This window comes from Bos indicus, chromosome 24 (assembly GCF_029378745.1).
Source record: "Bos indicus isolate NIAB-ARS_2022 breed Sahiwal x Tharparkar chromosome 24, NIAB-ARS_B.indTharparkar_mat_pri_1.0, whole genome shotgun sequence".
NCBI lineage: Eukaryota > Metazoa > Chordata > Mammalia > Artiodactyla > Bovidae > Bos > Bos indicus.
Window position 1 is genome coordinate 20,773,024 of NC_091783.1, and position 21,473 is coordinate 20,794,496.

General features: G+C 46.5%; 1 protein-coding gene across 12 annotated transcripts in view; it reads right to left on the reverse strand.

Moving 5' to 3' along the window:
- Positions 1-21,473, reverse strand: part of FHOD3 (formin homology 2 domain containing 3) — a 522,587-nt gene that overhangs the window by 61,173 nt on the left and 439,941 nt on the right. For all 12 annotated transcript variants that reach the window (XM_019986698.2, XM_019986697.2, XM_070778524.1 and 9 more), the window contains 2 exons: positions 18,798-19,088; positions 8,988-9,868 (listed from right to left, as the gene is read on the reverse strand). In XM_019986698.2, coding sequence (XP_019842257.2) covers positions 8,988-9,868; positions 18,798-19,088 — 1,172 coding nt within the window. The remainder of the gene's footprint in view (positions 1-8,987; positions 9,869-18,797; positions 19,089-21,473) is intronic.

The following is a 21,473-nucleotide window of genomic DNA, read 5'->3' on the forward strand; positions in this document are numbered from 1 at the left end:
CTGAGACATTATCAGTGATGATCCATGACAAAGCCTGAGCAAAGGCAGAAGAGGCTGAAAAGCAAGCTCAGTGGCTCAACTGTCTCTTGTTGGTTGGCAGGGTATCTTCCCTTATTTATTATAGTTTTTGCGTTTTCTCAACTGTAGATCTCATTTCCTTAAATGGCATTTCCTGAGTGCCTATTAGGTGGCTACTCCTTGAGTGGGGACATTTTTCATGGAGATCAACAAAAAATGTAGGTGGCCAGGATGCCACCGACTGCAATGATCAATCCTGGGGCAACAGGAAATAAGGGTATCTCCCTCAGTTCTTTGATAGAAGGTCAATCAGCCAAACCTATGCCCTCAGGGCTCAAGAACTCACAGGGAAAAAAGAGTGTTGAGGGAGCAGCTATGGGTCGGGTACCAGGTGCAGGATGCTGGACTAGGGGGTGCTGAACATGAAAATTGGAACAATTGTCTCTGGGGCGAGATAGCTGCCCAGCTAAACAGTTGTGCAAGTTGGAGTGGGGAAAACAGGGTGGGCATGTCTCTGGACATGCAACTGACCCCAGTACTTCCAGAAGTGCTCAAGGTAAAAGAGGAACTTGCTTCTTGAAGGGTTAGGGGGCACTCTGGGAGGAGGTCAGTCTCTGCTTTGCTCCCAGAAAGCTCAGTGAAGCTGAACTTCTGAGCCAAACGAGGTGGCAACACCCAGAACCTCCTTCAAAGCAGCAGCTCTCAGGGAGCCTCCAAGAGTTGCCCTCCCAGAAATACTGTCTCCGGAGAAATGCTTCAGGCTTGGACGGAATGTAGGGTTTTGTTTGTTCTTGACTTGGCCAAGAGGACTGCAGGGAGCGGGGAGAGGATGTAACAGCCAAAATGGGGAGAAACAGAGGTCACCCTCTATGGAAAAAGATGCTGTCAAAGCTAGCAGAGACCTCTTAGGAGGGCTGGGAAGGAGGTCACTGAGGCAATTCAGCTCCTTTCCCCCAAACTGTCCAAAAGGGCTAAGGGTCCAGTTTCAGGAAGCAGAAGTGAGCCCCTCCAAGAGGATGCTTCAAACAGGCAGCACCCAAGGCCACAAGAGTCACAGAATTTCTGAGAAGCACAGAGGGAATTCTCCATTTAAGCACTGATAGCTAACTGCCAGGGCTTAGGGGTGAGGGCTGGGACTTCTCTCTGCAGCCCTGGTGGAGCCCAGATTCACTTGGTGGTCAGCTCCCTGCGTTGGAGTGGGCCTTCTAGAACCAAGCAAGTCCAAGAGGTTGGGCTCTGCAAACTCAGCCACTCCAAGGGGCAGAAAGTCACCTACAACAGGAAGATTTTCTAGAACAGTTAAACCAGATATTCAGGTCCACTCAGGGGGACTGTGGGGCCATACCAATCCTGATGCTGAGATGGATGACCAGAGGCCTCAAAGAGAAGAGACAAGTATGTCAGGTTTTTGGATACATCAAGGTATTGCTTCCAAGAACAAGTCTTTCAGAATTTCTAAGTAAAGTGACAAACTTGATTCTGAATGGTTATGGGGGTAGGCGACCACGTGTGACCACAACCTGCTTTTGTTCAATATCCTGAGGGTAAGCCCATCACTTCCCCTCATAATCATTCAGTTTTGGAAAAGAAAAGGATGAGCATTCAGGCAGCAGTTAGGAAAAGGGGGAAAGGAAGACTTTAATGCTAAATAGTAGTCCTTAAACTTAGAGGCTAATTTAAAATCTCACACTAGAATCTCAGGAAAGTCACGTGAGGCAAAGGATAAGAAAATCAATAGCATAAAAAATGAAGACCTGTCAGCACAGCACAAAAGTACATTCTCCCCTGTTGCCCTGGGTCTACTCAACAACCCCAGGAGGTCAGGCCTACAGGCTCAGGCCTGGCTTCTCCACCACACCCCACCCATAATCAAAAACAGGCTCAGAGAAGTTTACTGACTTGCTCAAAGTCACACAGAGGTAGAGTCCAGACCAAATGACATTTGAAATTGCAGTAGCAAAGCACACAGACCATTGAGAAGAAAGAGAGAGTCTTTTTCAAAAAATGGCAGGCTTTCAAAAATTCCCAAGGGAAGAAAATGAAGAAGTGTCCAGAGTGTGAACTTGAAAGTAGCCAAAACAAAATGGAATCTGGGGATCACAGCAGCCCTGAAGGGCAACTGAAAATATCTAGAGCAGCAAAGCACTCAGGTGGGTCAACTGGGGTCTCACCCATTCCCACCCTGGCGGCCTGGGCGAGTCACTGCCCCACTCTGTACCCCTGTTCTTTCTGGGACCCAGTTTCCCAGGGTTTGTTAGGAGGATGAAATAAAACAATGGATGTAAATCAGTGAGAGAAACACTCAGCCTCTGGTAAGCATGACAGAAGCGTCTGCTAGGACTATTAGAATAGTATGACTGAGACTTCCCTGGTGGTGCAGTGTAAAAGAATCTGCCTGCTTGCCAATGTAGGGGACATGGGTTCAATCCCTGGTCGGGGAAGATCCTACATGCCGTTGAATAACTAATCTTGTGGGTCACAACTACTGAAGCCCTAAAGCCTGTGCTGCACAAGAGAAGTCAGGCAACAAAGAGAGGACCCTACTCACCACAACTAGCAAAAGTCCGAGCAAAGCAATGCAGACCCAGCGTGGCCATAAATAAATGAATAAAAAAAAAATAGTATTATTGGTATGGATACATGTAAAGTACTTAGGCTAATACCTGGAAAATAGTGCTTTAGCTCCTTTCACTATTGGCTCTTTTGTAAAAAATCATTTTTAACCTAATGAAATTATATTTTAAAAATATATGGTTTATCAATGCATGTTTTTCATAACTAACACATGTACTACACTTACTGACGAGAGGCACCTAGGTACACGGGAGTGTCAGATCAGAGCAGTGTCCCCACCCCAACAGTGATAATTCCAGGGGACAGTGTAGGGACTTGGTTCTCAATTTAGCCTCCAGGGCTGCTTCCCAACATGGGCAACTCACCCGGAGCTTCCTGAAATGAACTCTCGGATGCTCGTGAGAGTCTGCACAGACCCCCCCGGCATACGGAGCCCCCGAGTGGGAAGCAGGTCCAGTGAGTGAGTTATCTGGAGGTTCTGAAGGTCTCCTTGCAGAGGAGATGGGAGGGAACGACTTGCTTTCTGTTTTCAAGGAGGAGAATGTTATGGTTATTTCCACATGCTAAATTCCCTCTAGGCCAAAGACTGGACTCCAGGACTAATGGAAAGGGGGCATTCTGGAGAAAAGAACAGGACAGTCTCCTTCTGGGCCAGGAGACTCAGCTGCCTCCATGGCTGAGGGCAGAAAGGGCAAACACGGACTCACCACCTCCGACTGGGAGGAACGCAACATCACTCACCTAAGGAGGAGACATGGCTGATCAACCTACTGACATTTTCTGAAGGAAAACCAGGAAATGTGATGTATTTAGGTCAGTGCTTTACAATTGTGGGGATACAAGGGGCACTTTTAAAGAACAGTGATGCCTGGGTTCCATCTCAGAGGTCCTAACCTCCTTGATCAGGAGTGGGCACAGAGGTCTAAAAGATGTGAGTGTGACCAGAGTCACCAACTTAGACTTGCAAAAAGTCTTAAGGCTTGAGACGGGATTGTTGGGTGAGTAAAAAGTTGTTCTTTCAGAAAGAAGAACACAATTTAAAAATAGGAAATCAAAGGCAGGGATCGGAGAACATTTCTTAGGATATAAAAACAGAGCTCCCCCCACTCCCCCATCCCTGTCATTCAAAGATGCAGCAAGGTCTGATCTTGCTACTTTCATGAATGATGTGGGATAATATCCCCACAGCTAAAGATGATGCAGGAAGTTTTCACTGATGCTAAAAGGAGTCTGAGATGCCCAACTGATGTCAGGGTCATCCCAGCCCTGGGAGCTGAGCTGTCAGTGACTGAGAAAGCATCCTTCCACACCTGAGGGTTAATGAGCTCTGCGAGGCTCTGGGGTCAAGCACAGTGGGCTCCCGAAGACACGGTACACATTGGGCCATTGCTAACCCCATGCAACCGGATCATGGGTGTGGTACTTGGAAATAAAAACAAAACCCTGCTCCATCTCTGCACACAGCCCCAGGGCTTCTGCAGTGGCATGCCATGATAAAGACGGCTAAGGTCCAGAGAAGGGCCACCGTGAAGGCACAAACTTCCACGTGGGGGGAGAGGACGAAGCAAGCAGAGTAGGGAGGAGAGCTTGGGCAAAGATCATGGAGGCTTGCAACCCAGGCAGGTGGACAGGGCTTGCCTTCCAAAGTTTTTTGAAATGCTGCCATGGAGGATCACAGCTTTGAGTTTTTAAAGAGCAATTTTACTAGCAGTAAAGGATGCGGTTTTAAAAAGTGGATATTCAGCACACAGAACTTATCATCCCAGAGGGTGCAGTAACTGAAAATAGAAACTGGGATAAGGACATGATTTATTAAGAGAACTCAGAGTCTTGGAGAATACTGCTAAGTTTGAGAGTATTTCCATGAAAGGCGACCGACCTCTCAAAATGCTTGTCAGCATCACTGTCACAGACCCCAGGGCTGGCTCAGCGAGGCACGAGTTCTAGAAATGGGAAATCATCCCTCCTCACTCCCTGCTAACTGCCAAAAGGGTGACGCCACAGGATATTTTCAAAACTGCCCGTTGAGAAAGTGTCCATGACAGTGATGCCTCAATACAGATATCATAACAATGTGACTGCTATGAAATTTTCCCAAGTTCTGTAATGAGGGAGATATACGTGGGAAAGCATGAAGGCAAAAGACAGAACAACAACAAAAAAGCCATGAAAGAGAGTATGAAAGTGAACATCGCTCAGTCGTGTCCGACTCTTTGCGACCCCATGGACTATGTAGTCCATGGAATTCTCCAGGCCAGAGTACTGGAGTGGGTAGCCGTTCCCTTTTCCAGGAGATCTTTCCAACCCAGGGATCGAATCCAGGTCTCCTACATTGCAGGCGGATTCTTTACCAGCTGAGCCACCAGGGAAGACCAAGAATACTGGAGGGGGGGGGGCCGTCCCTTCTCCAGGGGATCTTCCCGACCCAGGAATCGAACTGGGGTCTCTTGCATTGCAGCCAGATTCTTTACCAACTAAGCTATCAGGGAAGCCTAAATAAAAGCTGAAAAACCTTTAGTTAGGAATAACATTTCTGTGGAACTGGCCAGAACAGGTTTGCTTATTGGTAAATTTAGGAAAAAAAAAAAAAAAGTTAATTTCCCATATTGGTTCTTTGAGTCTTTACAGCAAAGGCCAACCATCAAACAGTTACATTTCCAATGTTACTGTAGTTTATCCAGTACCCTAACTGAGAGACTTTTGAGAGGTGAAGAGAGTGCTCTTAATAATTCCACTGGGACCGCCGCATACATGGGGACCATCTTAGATAAGGATGGTCCCAAAGTTGGGCTTGGAATTTTCAGGCAGAATTCAGGTTTTCTGAGGGTGCTGTTAAACAAAACAACATTCCCTTATGACCTGAATTTGCATAAAGAGTAGGAAGATTTTCTTCTCTTCTCTGCAGAATAAAACAGAGGTGGGGCAGGGGTGAAGTCAACGTGGAGAATGATGGTGGGCGCAATGCTCCCCTCACTGGAGCTTTATTTTTCACTTTAAATCAATGGTTCATAGCTTTGGTTGAGTCCCGGGGGAGCCTTTCAAAATAACTCGGCCTGGGGCTTACCCCAGACAAAATAAATCATCTCTGGATTTTCTTAAAAAGTCACTGCTAGTAGTTTATGAAATGGTTTGAAACTTCAAGGTAAATAAAGTCGAACAAATGTCTCCAAATCCATTCCAGAGGCCCCTCCCCAGGGTAAAGCAACGAACTCAGGTGAATAAGACAGCCATGAGTCCCCAAAGGTGAAGCCAGGTCCCTTCTTCCTTCTGGGCCCCTCTTCTGCTCCACATCTTCCGTGGTCTGTCTGGATCCAGGGATATAAAAGCTGCCCTTTGGAAGGAAGAGGGACTTGGCTGCCCTAGATGAGGCATACAGCTTGGAAGCCCACTTCCTGGGGCTTCTTGGGATGATTCCCCATCCCCAGGGGTTTTCTGCCCTGATACCCAATTCTGGGGTCGTTTTAACCATCTCTTATGCCATTCTCCACATCTTAGACCAACAGCAAAAACACAATATGATGAAATGTAGTACAAAATTTCTGTCTTTCTCTATAACGCATAATTAAAGCTATCTTATTAAAAAGCTATACATATAGTCTCCAGGCAAGAATACTGGAGTGGGTAGCCATTCCCTTCTCCAGGGGATCTTTACCACCCAGGGATTGAACCCACATCTCCTGCACTGCAGGCAGATTTTTTACTGTCTAAGCCACCAGGGAAGCCCATATGTATATATAAATATATACATATAAATGTATGTATGTATATTACCTGCTGAAAAAGAAAAGTAGATCCAGTTCTAGAAACTATTTGGAAAGGAAATCACAAAGCACATCTCTCTGTTCTTATCATCTCCATGAGGTGGTCACCCCAGCCTTGGATCTGGCACACGAATCCCTAGGGGATGACTCAGATGGTCACCACCACGCCCTGCAACACTGGTCTAGTGTAAGTTTTCTGATGGAAAGTACAACTGATTCCCTTTGCTCTGTGCTGCCCTGTGAAGCATATTTTATTTTTGATGCACTCTATTGTTCTTACTGGAAAACTTCTCATGAGCCAGAATCTGGAAGTAGCTATTTACAGCTGAGTTTTATGAACATCATAGTCAAGAATTAGAAACAAACGTCACGTTGGTTATAGCTATACTAGGCCATACAACAGATTCAACTCTCCAATTTGCATCCTCACCATTTGTAATATTTGTAAATAGTCTCTGCTCACATTTTCTAGCTATCTTCACCCCAAAATGGGCTCCTGGGTCCCACTGCAGAACATTCTGGAACCAGGTAAATTTTCAACATGCTACTTTCCTCTTATGTTCTCACTTTATAAAAACTAGGTGAACCTTTGTAGCTGGGCAATACAGGTTTTTAAGAGGTCACCACCTACTTCAAGAAAGAACTGAACTCTGGGCCACTGAGAGGGTGCCAACCAGGCTCCCGTCACTGATCACAAGTAGCACCAAGAGAAGAAGTTGGGGAGGTGAGCCCATCTGGGGTCTTCTCAAGGAAGCTTTTCACTTTGTCATTTCTTTAGTAAAAATAAAGTTGGAAAAATGAAGTTGGAAGTGCCTTCATTGCCAACTGGGACTCTTTAATTTCTCACCCCCTCAACCCCAAGTCAAGAGCTGGCAACCTCTGAGGCTAAGGAGCAACCAGGACAAGCCCGGGGGGTCCAGGCAGCCAGAGGGGCCCACGTGGGAAGGAGTGGGATGAAGGAGACGGGCCAACCAGATCAGCGGGAGCAAGGGCACGTCCTGGGTGATCCCAACAGCTGTTTTAACCACGCCAGGCCAGCCTTCTCCCAAATGGCAGGTCTGATGGTAAGAGTGGAAGGGGCCACGTGGGTGGCTCATCACCACACGTGACCAGTCCTGGAAGTCAGGACACAGAGACACGGAGAGCAATAGCACTTCCCATGGCATGGTTTTCTAGAGAGAACAAGAGGGTTCTACTTACAGTTGGGGGAAAGGACTGGCTGGTATGGCTTTCTATTTGGGATCTTGGCAGTTGGATTTGTAAACAGGAAAAAGCTGGAATTCTGACTTGGGGATGGGGTGGGGCTGGAAATGGTTCAGATTCCCATCCTTGTTGGAACTGAGCAGACATTAACTCAAGGGTAAAGGCCAACTCGGAAAGAGCAGCAAGTAGTTCCAGACCCATCTCCCCCACCCCACCCCCGGCCCCATTACAGGTTTTAACAGGAAGTCGGCCTTTTAGAGCTCCCGGCCTAGCCTTTCAGCATCACACATGGTGACAGGCACAAACTCCATCCTCAGGTTCTTCTCGAAAGGATACTCCTGTCCCGAGGAAGCCTGCACACACTGATTCCAAATCAGAGCCTGGCCGGCAGATCAAGGAGCCCAACTCAGACAGCTTATACTCATCCAAAATGATGCTAAACGGAGCAACCCATGGAGCCAAAATTAATTCACAATAGTAAGTTCCAGCATGTTTACTCTAAACTATCCTTTGAAAAGTGTTTTCTCTTATTTCAGGGCCCTGAGAAGACAGCCTTAAACCTGTTTTAAAACTGAAATATACTCAGGATCACAAGAGTTATTTTTTTAGATCAGTTCTTTAAGATAGGTAAAGGAGACCCTAATAATGCAGTGAATCATCAGAAATAAAATCTGTGATCCAGTATCACACAGCCTTTTCATCAGTGCTCCTTAGTCACGACTTTATCTTTGATGCCCAATAACTTCATATACAAAGCTCTTCATTTATAAAAGTAGATAGAACATCTCTGTTAAAGACACTACACCAGCAATGCCCTCAGGGTTCTCAAACATCTATGAGAAATAAGAAATCTAGATACACGTATAATGTTTACAGGATGCCAACTATATGGCTGTATAGTAGCATCCAGATAGTGGTAGCAAGTTGACTCAGCCAGGGGATTAGCTGAAGAAATGTCCCATAGCCTACTGTCTTACAGCTGAGGTTTAAACCACTATCAACCATAAACAACAAATGTGAGCGTGAATAAACACATCCACAGGATGAAGTCATTGTGTTTGATAAATTAGCACGTCTACTTTCCTCTAGTGAATGTCAACATTTGCCGTCAGGCTATGCTAACAATCCCTGGGTAAACACTGTTGTTTTTTTTTTCCTCCAGGTTATTAGGTTCTTGGAAAGCTACTTGCCTATCGATGTTAATAAGTTGCTAGCTTTGTTAGCAACAAAAGGTCCCTTACTCATTTAGCTCACACCTAACGTTTGACACAGGGTACTGGATGAAAAGTCAAATTTTTATACCAACTGCCTTTTTAAGCAAATTAGTAAGAGCAACACGAAGGGCATTTTATGTATAACAAAACTCTCCGTTCTATCCAACATCTGTAAGTAACTCAGCAAATGAAGAGGCATGCTGGATGCAAGCGATACCTTGGAGACGGACAGTTCCTTTGATTTAGACTCAAACAGGTGCTCCAGCTTGGAGGTGTCCACCTTAATGGGTTCCAGTTTCGACCACAGGAATTCTCTGCAGCGGCCATTGTTCTTACACGGCCACTCAAAAGGCCGGACTTCGTTCCAGAATAGACGGATGGTCTTCTTTTTCTTGGTGAATGCCGGTTGACCCCTGGGTATCTGGGGCCACCCTAAGCCCTGAGGAGCGTTGAATACTGGAGGGGGAGCCAATAAATTACCGGGGACTGGAGGGGGAGGCACGCTGTCCAGCAGGGGCGGAGGGGGTGGGGGCGGCAGACCCAGAAAGGTGGGTGGGGGCGGGGGAGGCGGCCCTGGGGCCTCCGGGTGACCCAGGTCCACGTCCAGGACGTCAATGTCGTCCTCCTCACCCAGGTCAGTGAAATCCATGTCCTGGATTCTGAGCTCCCTGGGATTGGCCATGAGCTGGTCCCAGATGTAGTCAGATTCCGTCTTGGGCTGAGCTGATGTCTTCTCTGCGACCTTGTCATTGGGCTCTGCGTCAGGGGAGATGGACCCCCTCCCTAGGTCCCCGCTGCTGAATTTCTCTGCAAAGGCTTTCACACTGCCCCTGTTGTCCAGACAACCAACGTCCACCCTCTTGACGCTCTCATCCTGGGCCAGGGAACTGGCCTGCAGGGTGGATATTCTGCTGGCCAGGCTGGCTACCGCCTCCGCCCCTTGCGCGGTCCTTGCGGCCTCGCCCTCCCCTTTCTCCTCGTCATCCGTGGGCTTTCTGTTATGGGCATACAGCATGTCCAGCATGAACCGTTTGCTGGTGAGGATGTCGCCACACTGCTCATTTACACCGGCATCCTGAACACCCGCAGACCACAAACCTGAAAGTACACAGGAGAAAAAAATGAGAACATCACACCGGTCTCAATACCATGAGAGAGCCAACCAGACAACACGTGGGCATTTCACACAGGAGCAATCAGGAAGACCCAGAAATGAAGCAATGGAAGAGGAAGGTGGTCACGGTTGACAAGATGCTCTTGATCAAGAGATGCTGTGTTGAAGGGCTGATGGCCCACTCTAGGGACCCAACACTCTCGTAGGGCTTGTGGCTCTGGCCTAGGCTCATGGGAAAAAATTTCCTCGCCTTTTCTGCCCACCCATGATAGCTGGTCAGGACCCACTCAGGGCAACTGCCCTAACTACACACAGGGAGGCAAGGAAATGCCCTCTCACCCATGGCAGGTACTTAAAAGGCTGTAGAATTACTCCTTTTTCTCCCTACTCCACCTCTGCACCAGTGAATCCAAACACTCCTGGAGAAACGTGCAGACCGTACCACTGGTCATACGGCCACCAGTCTTCAGGAGACCCTTAATGCTGCCTGGCGGCCCCATCCATGACCTCTCTTAGATGGCTTTCCATACACCTCCTCTTTCCTCTAGGCTCCCCTACTCAACTCATCCTCTGCAAGCATCACCTTGCTTTCTGTTTCAAAAACTTAATAGACAAAGTCAGAGCTCTTCCAGGGCCTCCATTCTGCCTCCACTCACCCACCTGCACCTGAACACTGACGTTTGTCCTATGACTACTGATCCCCTGTCCTCTAGTGGGATTCATCCGCTCCCATGATTCTCCATCCTGCGTCTCCCATGCTCCTCCCACTAGGTCTTCCCACTGGGATATAAACACAGTATAATTTTACCCACTAAATGAAAACAAAAAACCTCACTTGATTCTACTTATCTCTCCAGCTATGATCCAAATTTTCTCCTTTCTTTTTTTTCTTTATTTTTTTAAAATTTTATTTTATTTTTAAAGTTTACAATATTGTATTGGTTTTGCCAAATATCGAAATGAATCTGCCACAGGTATACATGTGTTCCCCATCATGAACCCTCCTCCCTCCTCCCTTCCCATACCATCCCTCTGGGTCGTCCCAGTGCACCAGCCCCAAGCATCCAGCATTGTGCATCGAACCTGGACTGGCGACTCGTTTCATATATGATATTATACGTATTTCAATACCATTCTCCCAAATCATCCCACCCTCTCCCTCTCCCACAGAGTCTTTTAAAGTAAAGCTGCGGGGGGAAGGGAGAGTTAGGGAGTTTGGGAAGGTCATACACACACTGCTATATTCAAAATGGATAACCAACAAGGACCTATTGTAGAGCACATGGAACTCTACTCAAACTTACTGCCAGCCTGGATGGGAGGGGAGTTGGGGGGAGAATGGATACATGTGTATGTATGGCTGAGTCCCTTCAAGGTTCACCTGAAACTACCACAATGTTGTTCACCGGCTAAAAAGTGAAAAAATAAGTGAAGTCGCTCAGTTGTGTCCAACTCTTGGCGACCCTATGGACTGTAGCTTACCAGGCTCCTCCGTCCATGGGATTTACCCCAATACAAAATAAAAAGGTTAAAAAAACAAACAAAGAATAAAGCTGCATATAAGAGTTGTTTTGCTGTTTCCAATTTCTCTCTTTATTCTCTCTTGAACCCAGTCTAATGAAGTTTGTGCTCTGTTTCAAAGATGCTCCTTTCTGGGTGACCTATGACCTTCCTGTCGCACTAGACGCAGCTGTTACCCTCTCATCTTTGACTCACATCCTTCTCTCGGCCTCCCGGACACTGTTCTCACCTGGTTTGCTGCCTTCTCTTTGGCTGCTCCTTCTCAGTCTCCTGTGTTGGTTCCTCCTTATCTTTAACCTTTAAGTGTCTGTGGACCTCTTCTCTCCATCTACACTCCCTTTCCTAGCCTTCATCTCATCCAGTCTTAGGCCTTTAAATGCCATCTTCTGCCCTCAGTCCCATCCACTCATCCAACCTGCTTCTCCTGCAGTCATTTCTGGCCTCAGTTGCAGCCACTTCATCCATCCTTCATCCATCCAATGTAATTGCTGCCAATTCCAAAAGCCTCAGAGTCATCCTTGACTTTTTATCCTGTTCTTTCATCCCACACAGCAGAGTCCTGTTAGTTTAATCTTCACGTTGCATCCAGAATCCCATCACTTTTCTCATCACTACTCCTGCCACAACCCCAGTCTGAACTAGCGAGGTTGCTTGCCAACAAGGGAGCATCCAGCTGATCTCAGCTTCCACGCTCGCCCCTCTACAGTGAGTTCTCAACCCCAGAGCCACGTGACGTTTTGCAATGTCCAACTTATCTTTCTGCTCTAAGTCTGCAAAAGGTGCCACATTTCACCGAGACAAAAAGCCAGTGACCCGTCAGTGTTCACAAGCCATGCGTGATCCCACCTTAATTTTTTTTCTCCCCCTCTCCTACCACGACCTCAGCCACTGCCGCCGCCCCAGATATACACACACGAACCTCTTCAGCAACAGCACTGACCTGACATTCCTAGAACTCACCAGGCGTTATGTGATCCAGCCTCAGGACCTTTGCCTCTCCTGGGGCAATCCCAGTTAATCACACAATTTGCTTCTCAACTTCCTTTCGGTTTTAGCTCAAATAGTGTCTTCCCAGTGAAATCTTCCCCGACCACCTTATTTAAAATTGTGCACACCTCCCTCTCGCCCACAGCTGATCATCTTTTTCTGCTTTATTTTCTACCCGAGCATGTCTTACTGTCTGATCTTCCACACATTTTCCTCTTTGAGTTTATTGCTGCCTTTGTCCCATTATTGGAATGATTATAATTATTTGTTAAATTGTGTTCTTCCTCGGAATGTAAACTCTATAAGAGCAGGGATTTGGGTCTGCTTTGTTCCCCGTTGTATCCCCAGCATCTAGGATGAGTGGATGAACAGATAAATGGTCAGGGACGTCATTCCTCTGAGCTTGCTTCCTGAGGTCCAGCAGGGCTGTGCGGTGGGCATTTCAGGCTGTGCGTTCCATCAGACATCCAAGGGCCTCTGTGGCTGCTCATTTGGGGAGGGGGCAGGAGACCTAGGCCGAGGACGTGAGCAGCATGAGCTTTTTCTCTACCAAAGAGCTGGATCAGACAGGCTGGGGGAGGACACTGGTCTCTCCCCTGTGGCTGTGCCTTCATCTGTGAGGAAGCACTTACTGGGGAAGCCCAAGGCCCTCAAGTGCTCTGATTTTTCCACTGTGGTTTTGTCCTCTGTGCTCTGCTCAACAGTGGCCTAAGCTCACCAAGCGCCCAACACCAGAACAAGGAGGTTTTGAGTCCTCTTGGAGATTGCCTTCACAAACAAAATACATTTTGATGATAACCACCATCAAAGAGACAGGAGGTGGCATTTGAGGACACGATGGAAAAATCACTACAGCTGCTCAGTCCCGTAAATAGGGAGACTGCTTTGATGCCAGGAAGTTGTGGCAGATAAAGTGACTGAGTCTCTCTCAACAGACCGCCTCACTCTCTCCATTTATTGGGAAATGTTGGCAATTTCTTATTTTGGCAACTAGGCAAAGAGCATAATCAGGTAACATTTTAAATGTTGGCTTTTAAGTTTACTTTCTTCATTCATGTATGTCTTTTATTAAATCATTACGTAGGGTGCTTCTTTGTCCCTAGCAATTTCCTTTGCTCTGAAGTGTACTTCATCTGATATTAATATAGCCCTAATATGGCTTTTCTCTGATTAATGTTGGCATGACATCTTTTCCCAGCCTTTAACTTTCCATCTGCCCATGTCATTACATTTGATATGAGTGTTGTACATAAGAGCACGTGGTTGACTGGTGTCTTTATACACTCTTCAAATCTCTGTCTTTCACTTGCTGTGTTAGGACTCGAGTGTGCCATTTTATTTGTTTTGTTTGATCCTTGTTTCAGTGTCTGTTCCTCCTTTCTTGGTCTTGGGTGGATTGCTTGAACATTTTTTAGAATTTCAATGTGACTTTTTTATAGTGTTTTTGAGTACATTGCTTCATGTAATTTTCCTAGTAGTTGCTCTAGGTATTACAGTATACACACTCCCTTATTTAGTCTATTGGTATTGGGCTTCCTTGGTGTCTCAGTGGTAAAGAATTTACCCGTTAATGCAGGAGATGCAGTTTTGAGCCCTGGAGATCCCCTGGAGAGGGAAACAGCAACCCACTCCAATATTCTTGCCTGGCAAGTCCCATGGACAAAGGAGCCTGGCGGGCTACAGTCCACTGAGTGACAAAGAGTCGGACACAACTCAGTGACTAAACAAAAACAAATTGATGTTTTACTGCTTTGAAGTGCAGAAACCTTACTTCCATTTAGATCCGTTTACTCTCCCACTTTTAAAAATACAGCTGTCTTAAGTATTTCCTCTACATATGCTGAACACCATAAAGCAAATCTAATGTTTGTTCCAACCATCGAATATGATTTAAGAAGCACATGGGTAAAAACATAGCATGTTTATCTACTCCTATTTTTACCCATTCTGTTTTTCTTTTCTTTCTGGAGTCCCAAGTCATCTTCTATCATTTCCTTTCTGTTCAGAGAACTTACTTCAGCCATTCTTCAAGGGGAGGTCACTCGTGACAAATGCTCTTGGTTGTTCTTTACTGAGAATGCTTTTATTTCCCCTGCACTGTTAAAGGTCACTTTTACTGTACATGTAATTCATCGCTGACAGTTATGGTCTTTCAGCACTTGACAGATGCTGTCTCCCTTTCTGTAGGCCTCCATGATCCAGACAAGAAATCCACTATCCTCTGAACTGCTGCTCTTCTATAGGTATAACACCATTTTTTTTTTGTCTTAAAAAAGTATTATTTGGCTTTAAGTTATCATAAATTTGATTATCTTTTGTCTTGTTGTCGATTTCTTTGGATTTATCCTTGTTAGGATTTGCTCAGCTTAAATTTGTAGGCTTATGCCTTTTGCAAAACTTGGGAAAATCTAAGCCATTATTTCCTCAAACATTTTTCCACACTGCATTCTCTCTCCTCTTCTTAGACTTAGATGAAATGAATGTCAGTTTTACTGACATAGTCCCATAGGTCCCTGAGGCTCCTTTCATTTTTAGTCTATTTTTTCTCTGCTATTCAGATTTGGTAATTTCCACTGATCTGGTTTCAAATACACTGATTATTTCATTTATTGTCTATAATCAAATATAAAGTATGTCAAATACTTTATTTCAGCTTGCATTTTCCAGTTGTATAATTTTCCTTTGGTTCTTTTTTTGAAAATTTCTTTGCTAAGACTTTTTTAATGTATTTCCTGAGAGTTTGTAACTGTTCTCTAAAGCATTATTATGATGACTGCTTTAAAACTTTTGACAGATCACCCCAGCACCTGTCAAAGGTTTTAAAGCAGTCACCATAATAATGGCATCTCTGGATGGTCTTTTTCCATTCAAGATGTCATTGCCCTGCTTCTTGACATGATGAGTGATTTTTGATTATATCCTGGATGTGTTGGGTATTATGGGATAGATTTTGGATCATATTTAACCTTCTCTTTTAGCAGATACTCACCCTTTTAGCTTCCCTGGTGGCTCAGATGGTAAAGCATCTGCCTGCAATGCGGGAGACCCAGGTTCGATTCCTGGGTCGGGAAGATCCCCTGGAGAAGGAAATGGCAATCCTCTCCAGCAGTCTTGCTTGGAAAATCCCATGGATGGAGGAGCCTGATAGGCTACAGTCCACGGGGTCACAAAGAGTTGGACACGACTGAACGACTTCACTTTCACTTTCACCCTTTCAGGGCATAGCTTGTAGGTCTTGGTGCAGGTATGTGTTCAGCTCCCCGCTGGGTCCCACTGTCATCAGGAAGAAGGCTGACTCACTCCCTCAGTGTAGATGGGCTGAAGCCCCTTGACCCCAGCAGCATCTTCCCAGTGGACGTGAAGCATTGACTCCCATTGGCTCACTGTCTCCAAGTGAAGTGAAGGCTTGGTTTTCCACCAGTCCCCACCAATGGCTAGTCCCACCTCCAACCACATCATTCTACCTTGTTTATGCTGGGTGGGGACGGAGGCTTGGCTCCCTCTGGGCCCTCACTGGCACTGAGGACAAGGAGAGTACCGGTGGGAAGAGAGAGAAGGCCATTAGTCTTTCCGCCAGGTCCTCATTAAGTGTGGTCCTATTGTGGTTCAGGTGAAGGCTCAGATCCCCACAGGACCCCACTGACTCGACCCTGCTGGGAGAATTGAGATTCACTTGCTTCTCCCTGCAGGGAATGACTATGAACTCCTCATTAGGCCAACAGTATCCCAGCAGGGGAATGGAGTGCAATCTGGTTCTACTGGGCAGGCGATAGTACTCCCTTCTGAGTCCCGTTGACACTACAGGGTTGAGGGAGGGGAGGGAACTGGAGAGCCATCACCCCTGTTTCCATATGGGTCTGTACAGAAGACTACCTCCTCTTCCATCTTACTGAAACCACTGGATTGGAAGAGAAGTGTGACAGTGGCATAGTTTCCATTAGACCTTGTTGAGGATAGAGTGATTATTAAGAGCAGCACAGATTTTCTGTTCTGTTAGGCATCACCTTTCCCAACCCTTTGGTTAAGGGAATCAGCTTTCCTTGAAGCTTCACTGCTGTGCTGTTCAAGTCAAAAGATTCCTAGGCAGTCTGCCTCCTTCTTTCTACCTATCAGCGTCCTTCTATGATTGGCTGTTCTATTACATCCAGGGTGTTGATGTTTTAGTTGTAAGAGGGAGGAACTGGGAGTAATGGGGCTTCTTCATCTTAGCCTGATACTTCTTCATTCATCGGTGGTTTTATGAGCCCCTATTATGTTCTGGGTCCCCAGCTAGGAAGGACTCACAATGAAAAAGACAGACAACCCCATCCTCACTGCATTCAAGTAGAGACAATTTTGGAAGTAACTACAACAAAGTGTAATCTATGCTACGATAAAGCCTCTCATTCTAATGCCAGGCAGTACAACACCAAAAACAAAGAAAAATAAAACCACACACTTGCAGTAAGTTGAATCTCTTTCAAGCTCTACAAATTCATTCTCAAATAATAGCTACAACCATTAGCAAAAACATGGGGAATCACTTTGATTGCCTTTGTGATTTGGTTGAGAAGATTCTGAAAAGCAAGAGCTATGAGGACAGAGCTTCCCTGATTCCTGGTTGCTGATGGTGGCTGTGAGCAGTGGGATATTTTAGGAACCAATAAGCTACAACAAACAGACATGGCCACATCCCTTAACAGCACCAGACTGAAGGAGAAAAGCCACTGCAAAGCTCCAGTTCCTGGACACTACCAGCTTTCTGTAGGAAGTCAATGGTTCTACACTGGGAGTAGAGTCTCCATTTTTGGAAAGTTGTCCTTATTTGGAAGGATATTGGGCAATCTGATCCAAGAAAGTTCTTTGCCCTGGCTTATTTTTACTAATCCAACTTGTTGATATGTTTTAGGCTTGCTAAACCTAGTTAAGATGAATAATCCTTAAAGCTACTCATAATGCAATAAAACATGATTTAAGGTCAAACTGATCAACACGACTTACCCGACACTCTGTACTGTGACCAAAATTACGTTAAATATGAATAACAGCAAGTAAAATCTGAGAGTATAACTATAATCTGACTTTGAAAGAAATTTAGTATCAATATATGTAATCCTTTTAGTACCCACATATTCAACCGGACACAAGATTTTCAATGCAATGATTCCTAAGACATAAACAAAGTCTTCAAAGCCTTTTCCTTTTCATTGAGACTATATATATTTAATTAAATATAATTATATAATTGTGAAAACTGAAATATTAGACTAAGCCACTGGTTGACAGGTCTCCTGAATGAATTATGGCTTCATTCATTCATTCAATCTTTGTTCACTTGTCCAGGCTGCAGGGAGACTGTATTCTTAATCTGTGAACTAACACATCATGCATGGGTCGTGCCACTGATTGGCAGTCCCTTGTGGAGCCTTGAATCTGTGTCACTGTGTAACTTAATGAAGGCTGCCCCATAAGACATGTCTCCACAGGTAAGGAGTATCTGTCAAGAGAGGTAGCTTCCCGACACCACACACAAGTCATGAGTCAGAACACCAACTTCATGGTATCACACACAAATCATAATTCAAATGATGGGGATGGGAGGGGACATATGTATACCTATGGCTGATTCACATTGTCGTATGGCAGAAACCATCACAACATTGTAAAGCAATTCTCCTCCAATTAAAAATTTTAAAAATCATTCAAATGATTATTTGAATCACTTACAATTTCTAGAACCCTCTGTGTCACTTTCCCCAAGTCCCTAATGAGAACTAATATTCCATTTGGTCCCTAAACATAAAGTCACCATCAAACAGGTGAAACTGAATGACCATCAGGCATAATACCAAAAAGGTATGATTCTATAAGAAAAAGCACGTACTTAATATGGAAGAAAACAGTGGCCTGAGTATATTGTAGAAAATTACCTAAATTACGTACATTCCAGCAGAACCCATCAAACTGACCTCAGCACGCTATGAACTGGCCCTTTTTAAAAGTACTTATACAATTCATTTTACCAAAGTTGCTCTGGTCTGGAATGTTTAGGCACAATGGCTCAACATACTTCACTGCAAAATTAACTCTTTCAAGGGAGCAGATAACAACACGATGTGTCTCTAAATTTAAACCAGAAAACAGGCACACTTACTGTTCACAATTTAACAGTTAGAAGGAAGCTGAGGAATTTCTCTGCTGGGCCTCATTCCTCAGAAGTCCCTGATGGCCCTTTCCCAGCTGTAAAGTGATGGTGCAGCTGCATGGCAGAGGGACGGAGCCCATCTTGGGGGCAGGAAGCTGCTGGCTGGCTGAGTGTGGACACGCACCCTCCTCCAGACACGGGGCACCGTCTGGGGAGCGAGCTGGGCCAGCAGGTCAACTCGGAGGCCAGTGAGCCAGGTGCCCTAGGCGGGGCTTCCTCACCTGTGCCCTTGTCCCGGGAGAGCTTGTCCTCCCTGTCCTCCCTCTCCAACGTGCTGCTGGAGGACGAGACGCTGGAGGCCGAGCAGTTGTCACGCTCATTCACTGCCTCATTCTGCCGCTCCTTCTCGCTCAGGGAGGCTCGCTCCTCGTGCTCGGGGTCCAGGGCCCGCTCCACCTCGCTCTCTGCTCCTGCGCTGGCAGGGGCTAGCTCCTGGCCGGCCTCATCGGCCACCTGCCCCACCTCTGCCTCCACGTCTGCCTCCGGTTCAGGCCCAGGCTCCCCGGCGCTGGCTGGGGGAGACAACAGAGGAGATTACAGTGAGGACGGGAATTTCGAGGCAACGTCAAGCGAAAGGGAGCGAAAGGGAGAACAGACGTGAGGCAGGCAGAATTTGAAAATGGCCCTGAGTTATTCAATCAAACACTACAGGAAAGGGGATGGCGGCTGGCATTTGAAAATAGCCCTGGTTATTCAATCAAACACTACAGGAAAGGGGATGGCGGCTGGCATTCGTGTCTTAAGTTGCTCAACCTTACAATACAGAGATCTCTCAGGTGGGCCTGATCCAACCTGGTGAGCCTTTTAGAAACAGAGTGTTTTCTTATTAGCACCAGAAAAGGATGTCAGAGAGATCACAAGCACACGAAGTATTTGTCCCACCCATGCTGGCTTTTAAGATGGAAGCGCCCATCGACAAGGAATGTGCTGGCCTCTAGAAGCTGAGAATGATTCCTGGCCAACAGCCAACAAGGAACAGGGACCTCAGTCCTGGAGGCACGAGGAACTGAATTCTGCCAACAACCTGAAAGACCCTGGAAGTGGACCCTTCCCGGGCCTCCCAATAAGAGCCCCACCAGCCACAGCCTTAACTATGGCCTTGAGATACTCCTGGCCAAGAATCCAGTTAGCCAGGCTGGGTTTCTGACTCGTGGGAACCATGAGATAATAACCAGGTGCTGTGTTGAACAGCTATGTTTGTGGTAACTTGTTAGACAGCAACAGCAGACTGATACATGGTCCTTCTGCTTCTTCAGGGAGAGAGGAAGTACGTTCATGGTGAATCAAGCTGATTAGCGAAGAGCAGTCTGATTTTAAGTTATCAGTTGATATAAAATATATCCAGTTGACATAAATAAATATTCATTGGGTAATTCTACTTTGCTTTGGCTGAGCTGTGTGGCATGTCTTCGTTCCCTGATTAGGGACAGAACCCATGCCCGTGCAGTGGGAGCATCCAATCTTAACCACTGGACCGCCAGGGGAGTCCCAGACAGAGCTTCTATCAGTGACTGAACCAGTGAGGTCTGTCACCCTTTGCTTGAATCATGTCTGCTCATAATGTGACGTTTGCTTCCCTGGTGGCTCAAAAAGGAAAGAATCTGACTGCAGTGCAGGAAATGCAGGTTTGATTCCTGGTTCAGGAAGACCCCCTGGATAAGGGAATGGCTACCCCCTATAGTATTCTCACCTGGAGAATTCCATGGACACAGGAGCCTGGCGGGCTACAGTCCATGGGCTCACAGAGTCGGACACGACTGAGCAACTACCACTTTTACATTTTCACTTTCAATGTGACGTTAGTCCATACACTTGGAAGCTATCTATGAGAATCACCCACAGGCAAATAACTCTAAACCCGTCAAGGCTGGAGATGTGTGGCTCAGGTTCTATGGATGTCATCCCCTAGAAGCCGGGAAATGACACAATCTGCCATTTGCATATTTTTACTGAGTAACCCTCTCAGCTGTGAGCTGTGGATGGATGGCAAAATGATTGGGGATATATATAGATATAGACATAGATATAGATATATAGCCTTCCATGAAGGCCAGGTGAGGAGCAGTCGCTCCTGAGGGCTGGGCAGAGCCACATGGCTGGAATCCTGGCAGTACCACCCACAGCACGTGTTCTAAGTCTACACACACACTGCTCCAAGCAGTGCAGAGATTCAGGCAGGGTCTGTGCATGGGAGAAGTGTGAGGGGCCTGCCCAGACACCTAAGAACAGGCAGATGACGGGGGGTGGGGGCTCTCTCTTTGTCGGGACAATCTGCCAGCTCAGGTGAGCAGGGATGGCTGGAACAGGGCACCCAGCGCAGCTCCCCCAGCAAACCAGGCAGTGGCATTACTATGCAAGAGAAAAGCTCAGGCCTCACTGGGCAGGGGGCCCAGGTGCCCTTCAGCATCCCAGCAAGAAGCCATTCTGCCAGGCTTCACTGGGTCCAAAACCCCCACCCCTCATCTGCTCTCAGGCTGTCTTCCCTGGAGAATGAGTCTGGGAACTGGAGAGCGAGGCAGTAGAGAGATGAGATGCCAGCCTCTCCTTATGTGCTGGGTAACTTCCAGCCACCCCAGGGAAGTGATCTTCTTCCCAAAACTGCCCCAGGGCCTTTTATGTGGGAACTGGATGTATAGCATGAAGGGACTTCTGCCCACCACCCCCTCCCCAGGCTTGATGACACATGGCAAGACTTCTGCTGGAAACTCCAGTCTAGCATAGGCACCGGCTTCCTGGGAGAATGGAGGAGATGAGGGTGAGGTGGCGTAGACCCTCTGCAGTCTGTTGGGTGTCCCTCTGGGGTATCCCCAAGAGGGCTGGTTTTGGAAGCCCCGTCTGATCATGTGAGATCAGTTTCCAGACTGAGACGCACGGGCTAGCAGCAGCAGGAAGAACCT